Source organism: Chenopodium album, chromosome 7, assembly GCF_948465745.1.
Source record: "Chenopodium album chromosome 7, dcCheAlbu1.1, whole genome shotgun sequence".
NCBI lineage: Eukaryota > Viridiplantae > Streptophyta > Magnoliopsida > Caryophyllales > Amaranthaceae > Chenopodium > Chenopodium album.
This window is the reverse complement of record NC_137840.1, coordinates 62496190-62509568: the sequence shown is the minus strand read 5'-3', so window position 1 is coordinate 62509568 and position 13379 is coordinate 62496190. Positions and strand designations below refer to the sequence as shown.

General features: G+C 36.3%; 2 protein-coding genes across 2 annotated transcripts; one reads left to right on the top strand and one right to left on the bottom strand.

Annotated features, from left to right (window-relative positions):
- The first annotated feature begins 1262 nt into the window (after nucleotides 1–1262).
- LOC145640437 (3'-5' exonuclease-like) lies at nucleotides 1263–1865 on the top strand. The gene has a single exon (XM_081691720.1). It carries the CDS (start codon nucleotides 1263–1265, stop codon nucleotides 1863–1865), a length of 603 nt encoding a protein of 200 aa, XP_081547846.1.
- Nucleotides 1866–2302: 437 nt separating this feature from the next.
- Nucleotides 2303–12307, bottom strand: LOC145638047 (sm-like protein LSM3A). The gene is made up of 3 exons (XM_081689019.1): nucleotides 12117–12307; nucleotides 4058–4153; nucleotides 2303–2814 (listed from the first exon to the last, which is right to left on the bottom strand). Exons 1-3 carry the CDS (start codon nucleotides 12234–12236, stop codon nucleotides 2734–2736), a joined length of 297 nt encoding a protein of 98 aa, XP_081545145.1. The 5' UTR covers nucleotides 12237–12307; the 3' UTR covers nucleotides 2303–2733.
- Nucleotides 12308–13379: the final 1072 nt, after the last annotated feature.

Sequence of the window (13379 nt, the reverse complement as noted above, 5' to 3'; positions counted from 1 at the left end):
TTTATGTCTGGCGGTTTTGCTCTTATTCTCCCAAAATAATTTTTTCTTTCCTTATTTTTTTGGCTGTAGTCCTTTCAGCTATATGGCTAAGCCCTTTGTCTACTCTACCTTGAAAGGTTTCCCAGCCTCCCAGATATATAGGGGTTTACACAATTACATAGTACACTAGTTGCTGCCTTACTGGTTCGCCTCGCCTAACTATTACTTCTTATTTGAGGAATCAACGTATTACTTCTCTATGGATTGTTTTTCCCTAAACTCATTGATGAAAACCATGTCCTTGTTGCACTGTTAATGGTGCAATGTGTAAAACAAGTTGTCATTCCTTTGGAACAATTCACAAGTCTGATATGCTTTTCAAGACGCTCCCTTCCCGGCTTCCCACGTCTTTTTTTTTTTATTTAAAATTGAGTATACAATTGACTCTAGTGATGGATTGAGGCAAATCCAAAGTGATTTCAATATAAAGAGTTAGGCCCCGTTCTTTAGAGCTGCTTTGCTCTGCTCTGCTTTGCTGAAATCTGCTCTGCTCTCCTTCAATCTGCTCTGCCCTGCCCTGCTTTGCTTAAAAATAGTACTTAAAAATAGCTGCTTCAATCTGCTCTGCTTTGCTCTGCCCTGCCCTGCTTCAATCTGCTCTGCTCTGCTGAAATCTGCTCTGCTCTGCCCAGAAGCTCAAAAGAACAGGGCCCTAGTTTGATCATCTCAGATTCTTAGTCATGTGAACTAAAGCTTACAACGTATATTGGGTATGAAATACCAGTTTTTAATTCTGTGATACAAATGTAATATGATGTAATTGATCATATGATCGGTTGTAGGCTAAATATATTTAATACATCTAACAAATTAATTAATAAGTATACTATTTCTTTACATTTTAGAACTTATCATTTAAAATCAACCAGATCCTTTGGGAGGAAAAAAAATCAACTAGATATGGTAATATTTGATACTTATTATGATTATATCCTAATAAATATGATATATTTTATCTATTTGATACTTCTTACGATTATACCCTAATAAATATGATATATTTTTATTAAAGACGGATGAAATACTACAAATTTCTATTAATATAAACCTACCATATATATATTTTCTTTATTCAAACCTTGAAAAAAACATAAATTTCTCTTAATATAGTCAATTATTTTGGGGTTGCAAATATATTAACAAAAATTCGCTCTAATTCCCTTCAATAGGAAGAACAAAGAAGAACGCCGGCTTCCTTAGAGCCTTAATTAACGAAACCATCTATGGCAACCTCACCAACAACAATAGTTAAACACCATCAAACCAACACCTACACATCCTACGACGTCACGTGTTTCAACCATCGGGTTCGAACCATCGTGACATCTTGCCCCAACGTAGTAACATCCTGGATCACCCACATCCGATCCAACCATCATTCAACTATAATCGGCCTAGACACCGAGTGGCTAAACCCTATAGCAACCCTACAGCTATGTGTAGGCCCCAACTGCCTCATTTACCAACTCCTCCACTCCCCTTATATTCCCTCGGCCCTCGAGGACTTTCTAGGGGACCCACAATGCAAGTTCTCCGGTGTCGGAATCAAAAGTGACTCTCAAAGGCTTAAAAAGGATTATGATCTACGGTTGTCAAGTATGGTGGATGTCAGCAAGGTTGCAGCCGAGGTGGGGAAGGTGAGAGTAAATGCGGGCTTAAAAGAAGTTGCGATCGCGGTGTTGGGGTGGGAGATAGTGAAGGCTAAGGAGATCACAATGAGTATGTGGGATAAAGAAGTGCTTGATGAATGTCAAGTTATGTATGCTTGTATAGATGCTTTTGTGAGTTATCATATTGGTAAAGAGCTTATTGATAAAAGTATCTAGAAAATTATAAGAATATTATGTATCCATGAATTTCAAGTCGAATTAGTGCTGCGACTTAATTAGTTATAAGGTGATGCAAAAACCTAAGGGATGTTTTTGTAATAAAACTTTGAAGAGATTAGTTTTGTTAATTTTTAATGTATCAATGACAATGTCAAAGAGATTTTTTAGACTAATTAGGGTTAATTTTTCAAAAAAAAAAAAAGCATGAAATTAGATTAGATTATTTAATTTTTCTGCTGCCCATGCATTCTATAAGCCAATGGCAGGGTGGCTGCTACAGAGTTTATATGGCTGAACATATCGATCACTGTACCACACTATTCTATATAAATGCATATCTCAAGATACTTCTATCAATAAGCTCTTTACCAATATGATAACTCACAAAAGCAGATGAATAGGAGGAGCATTCTTTACCTCGAAAGCAGTCGGCAAATAAAAGGGCTTCAATTTCCATGTTTAGCCCACATTAATATGTCAAATTGCCAATATAAGTACAAATTCACTCAGATCAAACCGAAGATGAAAAAAGCGTGACAAAAATCAGTTAAAATTCAAAACAGGCCTGTTAGTAACTTTCTGCAACCAATAAATTCTACGTACGAACCATAAATATTCAATTAAAAAAAGAAAATCTCAATGCCTGCTAATATTGATCCACAAATAAACATAGATCATAAAATGCCAATATATGGGAAGCGCACAAAAAAAGGCTTACATTCATCCACGGAGTTATGACATCCTGTTTTGTCCAAACTAGACTACATTTGTAAAACAGTTTCTTGAGCTTTGCATAAGATCACAACAGATGCAACTATAAAATGCTTGATCCCTTGGTCAAAATCCAATATTGTGATGTCCTAAGTCAAGCTGTCCTAAGAGGCGGTGACACCAATATGACACCATCTCCTCTAACAAAGAGAAATGGAACAGTGCGCCTTGTAGTCTGGGGACAAAAATCAAAAATTGCAAGATGTAAGAGTGTGCAGTGAGTTAGTACATCTTGTAGAATCCAAATTCAGTTTATAGCAGTGGCCCAAAAACAGATGCATCTCTTGCATGTAATTTGATTAAAATGCCTTTATAACAAGACTGCTTTACCAACATAAATATTCCTGAAGCACCCAGAAAAAACACCCAGGGCAAGCTATTTCAGATAAGCAACTCTAGATTCAAGATATGATATAAGCTCTATAGTCTCTACAATAAACCACAAACACTGCAGGTTCCTCAGGGAACAACGGAGCTCAGCAGTTTTACATCAAAACACAGCAGGGACCCTATATAAGAAGAATAATTTAAAGACTTTGATAATCAAAGGCTCCCTTGGAGATAACAGAATGTAACAAAGGAATTGAGAATAAGTAAAAGAGCGGTTTCCTTTCCAAGAATCGTATGGCATTATCACACTCTTAATGAAGTTCTGCAAACATTATATAGCATGCAAGTATGGAACAGCAGTTTTTAGCCTTCAATATTCAATGTTTCTAGCCTTTCTACCAGTTCAAAACAAAGCACAAAGTAAAAATTAAAATGAATGCATTTGCATATATATGAAAGTAGTGCCTACTGGGATTCAATTGTCACTGATGGAAATAATGTTTTTAAAGTCTATAAAATTTCATTTACAGACACACAGAGCAGCCTAAGTTATCCAACCAATCAACCATTATTTGGCTGCTCTTAACTAAATTTTGACTTGTTATGAGCCGGAGAAATAGGAAATAGGGCAGTTGGCTTGTTCTGGGTTACACTGGCCATTTCTAACAGGTCTTTACACATCTTTGACAGATACTAATCCCTCTTTTCCATATTAACAGACCGCTTATTGAAATGCACTATTGCTTATACTTTCAGATGTACCAACGCAATGTTATTGGTCATCTTTGGATAGCAATACAATGACAACTCTTTACTTGTACATAAACTCAACAGCCCAAGCCAACGTCTGATGATGGAGCTCCATCTACAAATATATGGATTTAATTTGAATTTAAATTACCGCTCAATACCACCCTCAAAGTGGCAATGGATGGAAATGGATATTTATGAAGAAAATCACAAGTTTAGCATAGCCAAACATTATCATGTACATTGGTATGAGATTTTATAAACAAAAATCAGGTAAACCGCTACTAAACAAACCATAGACACTAATAAAAGCGTGGAGGGTGTATAAATTGACTTACCCGAACAATTTCCTCATAAGTCTCATCATCAATTTCCACAGATGTCACAACTTCCTCAACCTCTCCAAGAATCATATTCAAATGCTGATCATAAGCCTGCAAATCAACACAGGTAAAGCTCAACAAATTGTACTGCTTCTAAGCAAGATAAACAATATTGGGGAAAATAAAAAAATACACTTTCTATTTCTGAATATATTTAAAATTTTGGCGCACACACCATAATTTCACAAATAATTTAAGACAAAACAAGCTGCAGTTATTTAATATATCCATGAAAATAGAAGATTGGGAGCCTTAAGAAGGTCAAAAGCAAGAAAATTCCTCTGCCTGTAACCTATAAATTACTCCCTTTTGTTTTTATATAAATGAATCAGTTTGACCAGCATATTTTCCGAGCCACAACTTTGACCATTAATATCTTTAATTGTCTGTTAGTAAAAATTGTAACAAAATTATATTATGAAAATAGACATTATGACTAATCTAATGATATACTGAGTATAATATAATAACATTTATTTATTTTATAGAGGTGAAAAAATAAAGTAAAAATCAAGTCAACCATGGTATGTGAATAGTGCAATTGTCAAAGTGATGCATTTAAAAAAAACGGATGGAGTATTAGTCAAAGAAACAGGGCAAATAAAGCTGTAATGACCCTAACACACTCGGGTAGGCTCATCTGAAAAAGGGTGAAACCTTAATTTGAAAAACCAACATCTGAATTATACTACAGTTGGGAAGAAAATAATTATCTTCCATGACAATCAAAAAACTCATTTTAATCAAGTGAAATGAAAAGGGAAGAAAGCACACCAAATGATCTTTCTAATATCTCATAGCTTCAAAATACAAAGGTATCAATGTACAGTGTACTATGACAAGATGGAAGATAGAGATACATTTAAAAAAAAAAAAAAAAAAAAAAAAAAAAAAAAAAAAAGACAGAAGACCAGAAACAGCAATTCACACAACTCCAAAGAAACTGCCACAATATTTGTACCAAACAACATCCTCCCTTCCCTTCAGAAAATCAGACTGTGCATGCATGCACCGTTAAGGCCCCCAACACAGTATTCTCAGAGATTATCCACCATATAATCATAGAGAAATGGCAAGGAAGCAGAAGAGAGTCTCGCAGCTCCACTCAAACCATTGGTTGCATCATGTAATAGGCATTGCAAAAATCTAGACTAAGCTTAGTCCCAAAGTGAAGGAAAATAAATATGAAATGACTTTAAAGCTTCGACCCAAAACGTCATACACCTGGTTTTTGGACATTTCTAAAGAGAATTTTTTTTTACTCTTGTCACATCAACTTTTAAATTTCAGGTGGCAAAAATATTCACTACCAGAAAAAATTTCCCCCTATTCTTCATAACGATTCGAGAAGCTATTGAACGTGCCTAAGACTATAATATAGTCAATTTAAGCTGATACAACATATGTATTAGAACAAGATGGATGCGTCGGTTCAAATCCTACCTATTTGAAAGCCCAATTCAAAATTTTACACCATAAAAAGCAAATGCACCACTAAAACAACATAACCAGTTTCAAATTCAAAGCAAGCGAACGCATTTAATCAACAAATGATAAAACAAAAATAATACATTTATATTCTTATGATTTCAAAACTCTCTCTAGAAGTTTTGCCACTGGAGAGTATCCTTAACACTTTGGTGCTAGGGACTCCGGGAGCTCCTTCTACCAGGGAGTAAGTTTCGTTCTTTCTATGCATTCTTGCATTAGACCAGAGTTTCTGTCTAGTTTTTGTTTCCTAGTTTAGTTCCGTTCGTCCGTCCTTTTAGTACTATGAGTCCTGACTCTGATATGGTTGATGCATCCACTCAGGAAGTAGATTTGGTTCACAGGTCAGTTGTCAGATTAGATATAGATAATGTAGAAGAGAAGTCGCCTACAGTTCCAATTGAGGAGGTGATGGAGGATATGGAAAACAGCCAACATCGGGCATCAGTTGAAGTTGAAAAGGATGACCGTGTAGTGCAGAAAAAGACTCCTATTTCATTTAGAGAAGCAGTGTCTAACTCCTCGCAGTGGTTCAATGAGGCTAGGAAAATTATGATAACCTCACAAGAATGGGAGGAAGAGGAGGAGGACCTCACAAACTTCACTCATGCAGTGAGTTTCAAGAAAGAAAAAATAAGAGAGCTTCGGAAGCCATGGAGTTTGACCCTAATAGGTAAGTGCCTGGGCTTGAATATTCGGGTAGAATTTATGAATCAGAGAGCACAACGAATGTGGAGCCCTAAAGGAGGGCTGGAGGTAATTGAAATGGAGAAAGGGGTCTTCTTGTTTAGGTTTACATTGCAAGATGATCTAGAAAAGGCGCTTCTGGGAGGACCTTGGTTTATTTTTGATCATTACTTAATGCTTGCTAAATGGAGGCCTAACTTTAGACCATCTGTAGAGAGTTTCAAGAGCATATCAGTTTGGATTAGATTTCCCGAACTTCCGGTTGAATACTACGACAAAGAGGCTTTGTACTGTATCGCGGAGGTCGTAGGCAATCCAATTCGGGTCGATTATTCAACGGATAGAATTGGTAAGTGTCGATACGCTAGAGTATGTGTTGAAATCAATCTTGATCAACCGTTAATTACCAAAGTTTGGGTAGGTAAGGCATGGCAAAGGATTGAATACGAAAAAATACATACTCTTTGTTTCGAATGTGGTAGGATTGGCCACTCAAAGAACCAATGCCAATGGCAAAAAGGGAAGAGTATACAAGCTCAGGGGAGGGAGCAGGTAAAGGAACAGAGCACGATGGTCTTACAGCAACACGCAAAAAATATTACTACTCCCAAGGAAAGTAATATGCAACCACAAAACATAGCTACTACTAGCAACCTGGAAGGGGAGGATGGAGAAAGGATCGAGTTACAGCAGGAGGAAAAGGATAGCTATGGCCCCTGGGTGTTGGCAGTTTCAAAGAAAAAAGTGTATAAAAAAGAAGATAAATTTAGAAAGGAGGGAAAGTTGATTGAAGAAAGGAAAAATCCAAATGAAAAGAATAAAGGTAGGATTAATAGGGAGAGTAATAGCCACCAGCCTAAAAATAATAAAAAAACACAATGGGAGGTGCTATCTTTGGAAGGAGAGGAAGTAGGTGAATTAAATATTGCTAATCCTAGCAATAGAGGAAAAATAAATGAAAAGAAAACTTTTCAAAAAAGATCCTTCCCAGAGAAAACATTAGCTTCGGGAATAGCTAGAATTAAAATTCCTTCAGTCCCAAAAACCAACAATGGAAAAAACACCAATGGGGATTCAATTCCCTTGTCGAAACCTTTCGCTTCTCACAGTAATACCTTGCTCTCTGAAATTTCCTGTCTCATATCAATTCCCCTGATATTCCTTCCTCGTCGTTTTCCCTTGTTCCATCTGACAAGGTTCCTAATGGAAAATCAGAGTAATGTTAAATCAACAGAAGGAGCAATTAGCCCCTCATTCAATACCCCCTCACATACCTCTACCCCCAAACACACGCCTATTTCACATTTCTCCTTCCCACCCATTCAAACGACTTCGAGTAGTATCTTGGCTTTGACGACTTTAGATCCAAGGCTGCTGAAGGCTTAAAAACCCGCGGTATTACTGGAATTTGTCTCTGACTCTCACCATGTTGTGCACTCTCTTTTCAAGTTTTCTCCTTCGGAGCCTGAGGTTTTAATTACCGGCATTCATGCCCCTTCAACTATAAGGGCAAAGGATGATTTGTGGAAAATGTTGGGTGATAATCCACCTCCAGCCACTACTCCTTGGTTAGTAATGGGTGACATGAATGAGGTCACGTCTCAAGCCGAAAAAATGGGAGGGCGACCTATCACCAACTCTCAGGGATGTTCTTTCTCTTTCTCGGACTGGATCAATGCTGTTGGAGTGATTGATCTTAGTTTTAATGGACCTTCTTTTACTTGGGACAACAGACGAGATGGTACGAAACTAATTAGGGAAAGACTTGATAGAGCTTTAGCAAATGCGGAATGGATGAAAGTTCACCCTCAAACTGAGGTATATCATCTAGCTAAAACTTATTCTGACCATTGTCCAGTTATGGTAGATATGGGGTCTATTATTTCTAATGGTAACTTTCCCTTCAGATGCAAGGAAGCTTGGTTAGAAAACCCTAATTTTGCTAATTCGTGGAATAAGGGTGGTAATTTTAATGAGTCTCAATGTCATTTTACCTCTGATGTTCGACTTTGGAATAAATTTGTTTTTAATGAAACCATGCAGCATAAAAACCGGTTAATTGCTAGGATTCATGGAATTCAAAAGGCTCTAAGTATTAAATTTTCTTCCTTCCTTATTAATCTTGAAAAGGAATTATTAAATCAGCTTAATGTTGTCCTTAAATTAGAAAGAATTACGTGGGCTCAAAGGGCAAGTGTCGATTGGAGAAAATATGGGGATTGGAATACTAAATATTTTCATATTTTGGCCAAAATTAAAAACAGTAGGGGTAAGATTCTTAGTCTAAAGGATGAGTCTGGAAATTGGATTACTAATCAGAGTGAGTTAAAAAATATGTGCGTAAATCATTTCAAGGGTGTCTTCGAGTCCAAGCAACTTAGCCAACCTAGAACTGTGACCTTCACCCCGAATGCAGTGGTTAATTCTGATGACTATGCTACTTTAATCAGTAATATTAGTACTTTAGAGATAAAAAATGCTCTTATGATGATGGCTCCGATGAAATGCGGGTATCCAACCAAAATTTTATCAAAAATTTTGGGATGTGGTGGGTGAATCTATTACTAGTCTTATTGTGAAATGTTTTAAGGAGGGCAATATTCCGACCTACATCAATGAGTCCTTTATTTGTCTAATTCCTAAAACGGAACAACCGGAGACTATTAATGAATTTAGGCCTATTGGGTTGTGTAATTCTATTTATAAGCTTATCACTAAGATTATTGCTAATAGAATTAAACCCCTATTAGGAGATTTAATTAACCCGGTCCAATCTAGCTTCATTGAAGGTAGATCCATTGATGAGAATATTCTGGTCATTAAAGAGATTGCGCATCTTTTCAAAAAAACTAGTAAAAAACATTTAATGGCTTTTAAAATTGACATCTCTAAAGCTTATGACAGCTTAGAATGGGGATTCATTAGGGAGACGCTAATTGGTCTTAATTTTCCTGATTCCCTTGTCAAATTAATCTTGAGTTGTATTACTTCTCCCTCCATCTCTATTTTATGGAATGGAGAATCTACAGAAAGTTTTACTCCGTCTAGAGGAATTAGACAAGGTGACCCTCTATCATCTTACATCTTTGTCCTTTGCCTTGAAAGATTATCTCTTATGATTGAGCAACAAGTTGGTCAAGGCCATTGGAATCCAATCAAAATTGATAATGAGGTTAGTATTTCTCACCTTTTCTACGCCGATGATGTTTTCCTTTTTGCTAAGGCTTTGGTTGAAATTGTGGAAATTATTAAGGATACTCTCCTTGAGTTTGGTACTAAGTCGGGTTTATTCATAAGCCCTACTAAATCCAAGGTCATTTTCCCTCCCAAAATGTGTCTTTCCCTTAAGAGGGCAATTCTTAATGCTTCTAATATTAATGGTGCCCCTTCCTTCGGTAAGTACTTGGGGGTTAACATTAGTCCTAATAGATTAAAAAAAGCCGACTACATTGATCTCCTTGATAAAACTAAGAATAGGATAAGAGGATGGCAAGCTAAACTCTTAAATATGGCGGGGAGAAGCACTCTAATCAAGTCCGTTCTCAACTCTTATCCTCTCTATGCTATGCAAACTACTCTTCTTCCTATTGCTATTCTTCAAGAGTTGGAAAAATGTAGTAGGCATTTCCTTTGGAATAAGGTAGATAGATCTCATTACCTTCCTAGGACTAGTTGGGAGAAAGTTTGTCTTCCCTCCGGTTTGGGAGGCCTTGGGTTTAGAACCTTAAGAAATTGGAATCTTGCCTTCATGGCTAAATTGGGGTGGCGTATTATTAAGGAGCCGGATAAATTGTGGGTTAGAATCCTTAGAGCTAGGTACTTCAAAAATTCTGATTTTCTCCATAGCATTCCTTCTTCCCGTGACTCCCCTCTTTGGAGGGATATTTTGAAAGGTAAAGAGCTTTTGATGAAGGGCATTTCATATAGGGTTGGAAATGGTAAGGACATTTGCTTGTGGTATCACCTTTGGGTGGGAGACAAACCTATTTACCTTACCATAGATAATCCTATTCTGGACTCTATAGCTCATTGGAGAGTTAGTGACATTATTGATAATGGCGGCTGGAACACTAGGAAAATCAGTCATATTGTACCTCAATATTTGTGTAGACTTATAGAGTGCATCCCTCTCCCTAAGGTAGCGTTAGTTGATGATACTCTTTGTTGGGGGATTGAGTCTGATGGTCAGTTTAACATTCGCAATGCTTATCATCTTTGTTCAAATTTCTCGATTCAGCACTCTTTCCCTTCTATTAATTGGAAAAAAATTTGGCATCTTCCTATCCCCTATAAATACAAAATGCTAATTTGGAACATAAGTCCCCTGCTACTGTGTTGACCGAGAGAATTAGCAATTTTGATGCTATTTGTACTAGGTGTAAGCTTGAAAATGAGAGTCATATGCATTTATTCAGGGACTGTATCAACACTAAAACCCTGTGGTATAGAATTTTTGGGCTAAGCAATATGGACAAAGAGTTTAATTATAATACTTTTTTCAATATTAATTGGGAAGGTTGGATTAACTATAACATGAATCTTAGCATTAACTGGAGGATCAAGTTTTCGGTGGCAATATGGCACATTTGGAAGGCAAGAAACTACACGGTTTTCCAAAAGGCTATTTATCACCCCTTATCCCTTTTTAACAAATATATGCTCGACTTGGGTACTACTTTATTTGTTTTCCAGGGTAAAGGAAGGATCCCTACTGTTCTAATTCGAGAAACCAGATGGCAAAGACCTGCAAATGGAGTCATTAAGATAAACACTGATGCTGCTTGGAGGAAAAATGGGAAGGCAGCGGCTGAGCTGTTGCTAGGATGGATGATGGAACTTGGGTATTCGGGAAAGCTTGGTGCTTCTCTCCAAGGTCTGCTGCGGAAGCTGAACTGTTAGCCCTTCAAGGAGGAATGCAGATTGCTATTGATGCTAAGTTGGAGAAAGTAATAATGGAAACGGATGCGATGTCACTCAAGAAAACCATGGAGGAGGTTGAGAAGTACAGCACTCACGAGTTCGCTGTCATTTTGAAAGATATGGAAGCCATGCTTAGTAAAAGATGTACCTTCTCTTTTAATTATGTGCCTAGAGAGGCAAATAGGGTCGCCCACTATATAGCTCAAAAAGGCTTGGATCTTGAAGTGGGTGGAAAAGTATATGATCATGCTCCAGACAATGCTAAGGATGCATATGAAGACGATATTACAGGAAGCATATAGATGCAGGAAGAGGTTCTGTAATTTGTATTGCCTTGGTCTAGTTGTTGTTCCTGTTGGTTGCCTTTTTTCTTGTTCTTTTTCTAGCTATCTTTCCTTGCTGCATGAACTCATTTTGGTTGATAATGGGAAGCTTCATTATGGAAGCCTCCTGAACTATGTATTGGGATGGTCTTATGATCATTATTAATTAAATGTTTGCCTGTGGTTTTAAAAAAAAAAAGATGAAACAAAATTGACAAATACACCCAATTTAAGCAAAAATATCTTTTTTTTTTTTTTTTTTTTTTTTTTTGAATTATGCAAATTCCTAGTATTAGCAAGCTTGGCACAGAAAAATTAAATTCAAACTAGCTACGCAATATTGACAATTAGAACAAGCATTCGAAAACAAAAACCCAGAATATTGAAATAAAAAAACTAACAATATACACTCATAAATGTGTAATTACGAAAACAGGAACCCTAATTCCAGAATTTGACAACAACAACAACAAAAAGAGGAAAAAAATCGAAAAACCCTAATTGAAATATAGTAGTAGATTAATAAACCAGAATTGATAGGAATTTAGAGAAAGAAATTGCAAGAAAAGGAGAAAGGCAAAGAGAAGTAGACATACATGGAGTTTGCCACGGAGTTCGCGGTCAGAACGAAGCTTGACGTAAATACGTTCATCGAGACTGAGACGAATGAGATCGAGAGGCTCCTTAACTGCGCTTTCTTCTTCTGTCGACGCCATTTTTGTTGCTTCAAAGAAGTAATGAAGGAGAGACAAAGAGAGGACGAAGAGTAGGATGGACTCGGAATATGCAGAAAAGGGGTTTATATTCTGGTTTGCGGATGGGTCGGATAATACTCCATCTGTTTCATAATATTAGTTTGAAATCAATCACATAAAATAAGAATATTTGAAATCTAACATTAAAATACAAAATAATTACTCCCTAACTTTTGAAGAAAAATCACGGGAATTAAGGAGAATTAAATAAAGTACATTGAAAAAGTAAATTTACATTGGGTATACAAAAAAAGTAGAGAGATAAAGTAACTAAAATACATGGAAAAATTAAATTTGCACAAATATTTTTATAAATGTTAGAGAATTTTGGTAAAAAAATAATATTAATAGTATTTGATAAAAGCAAATGTGACTAACATTTTGAGACACCAAAAATGACAAAAGTAACCATCAATGTGGGACGGAGGGAGTAATAATTAGTTACCTAATGTAAGTTTTTTTATATTTTTTTTTTTGGAAAATCATAAGTAATAATTGCATAATTCAAGGTAGAAATTTCCTTACTTAAATCATGTCATCGATCAACAATCAATTAATTCCAAAAAAAATTAAGGGTTTGTTCACATTTACTGAATTGAGTTGAGCTGAACTGAACTGGACTGATTGGAGCTGAACTGAACCGAACTAAGCTGAAATAAATGTTTTATGAGATAGGGAAATTAAGAGCTGAACTGAACTGAACTGATTGGAGCTGAACTGAACTGATTGGAGCTGAACTGAACTGATTGGAGCTGGACTGAACTGAACTGAACTGAACTGAACTGAAATTAAGTAAACACGAATAGGCCCTAAGTTAAAAACGAAAAACTCCGTATATTCAATGTGGATAGATCTTTTTGAAATGCCCAAAATAGTATATGGTACTAACATTATGAAACGGATAGAGTATATTTTACTTGGCTTATATGTTTCATTGTTACCTGATATGTAATGCGAAGTATATTCCTTTTATTTGCTGATACTACCTCCGGTCCAAATTACTCACTACTTTGGGTATTATTTGTGAGATATAAATATTCCAAAGTTGCGAGTAATTTGGACGGATGTAGTACATTTTATTTTATAGGTTTGTGTTGTTGGCTG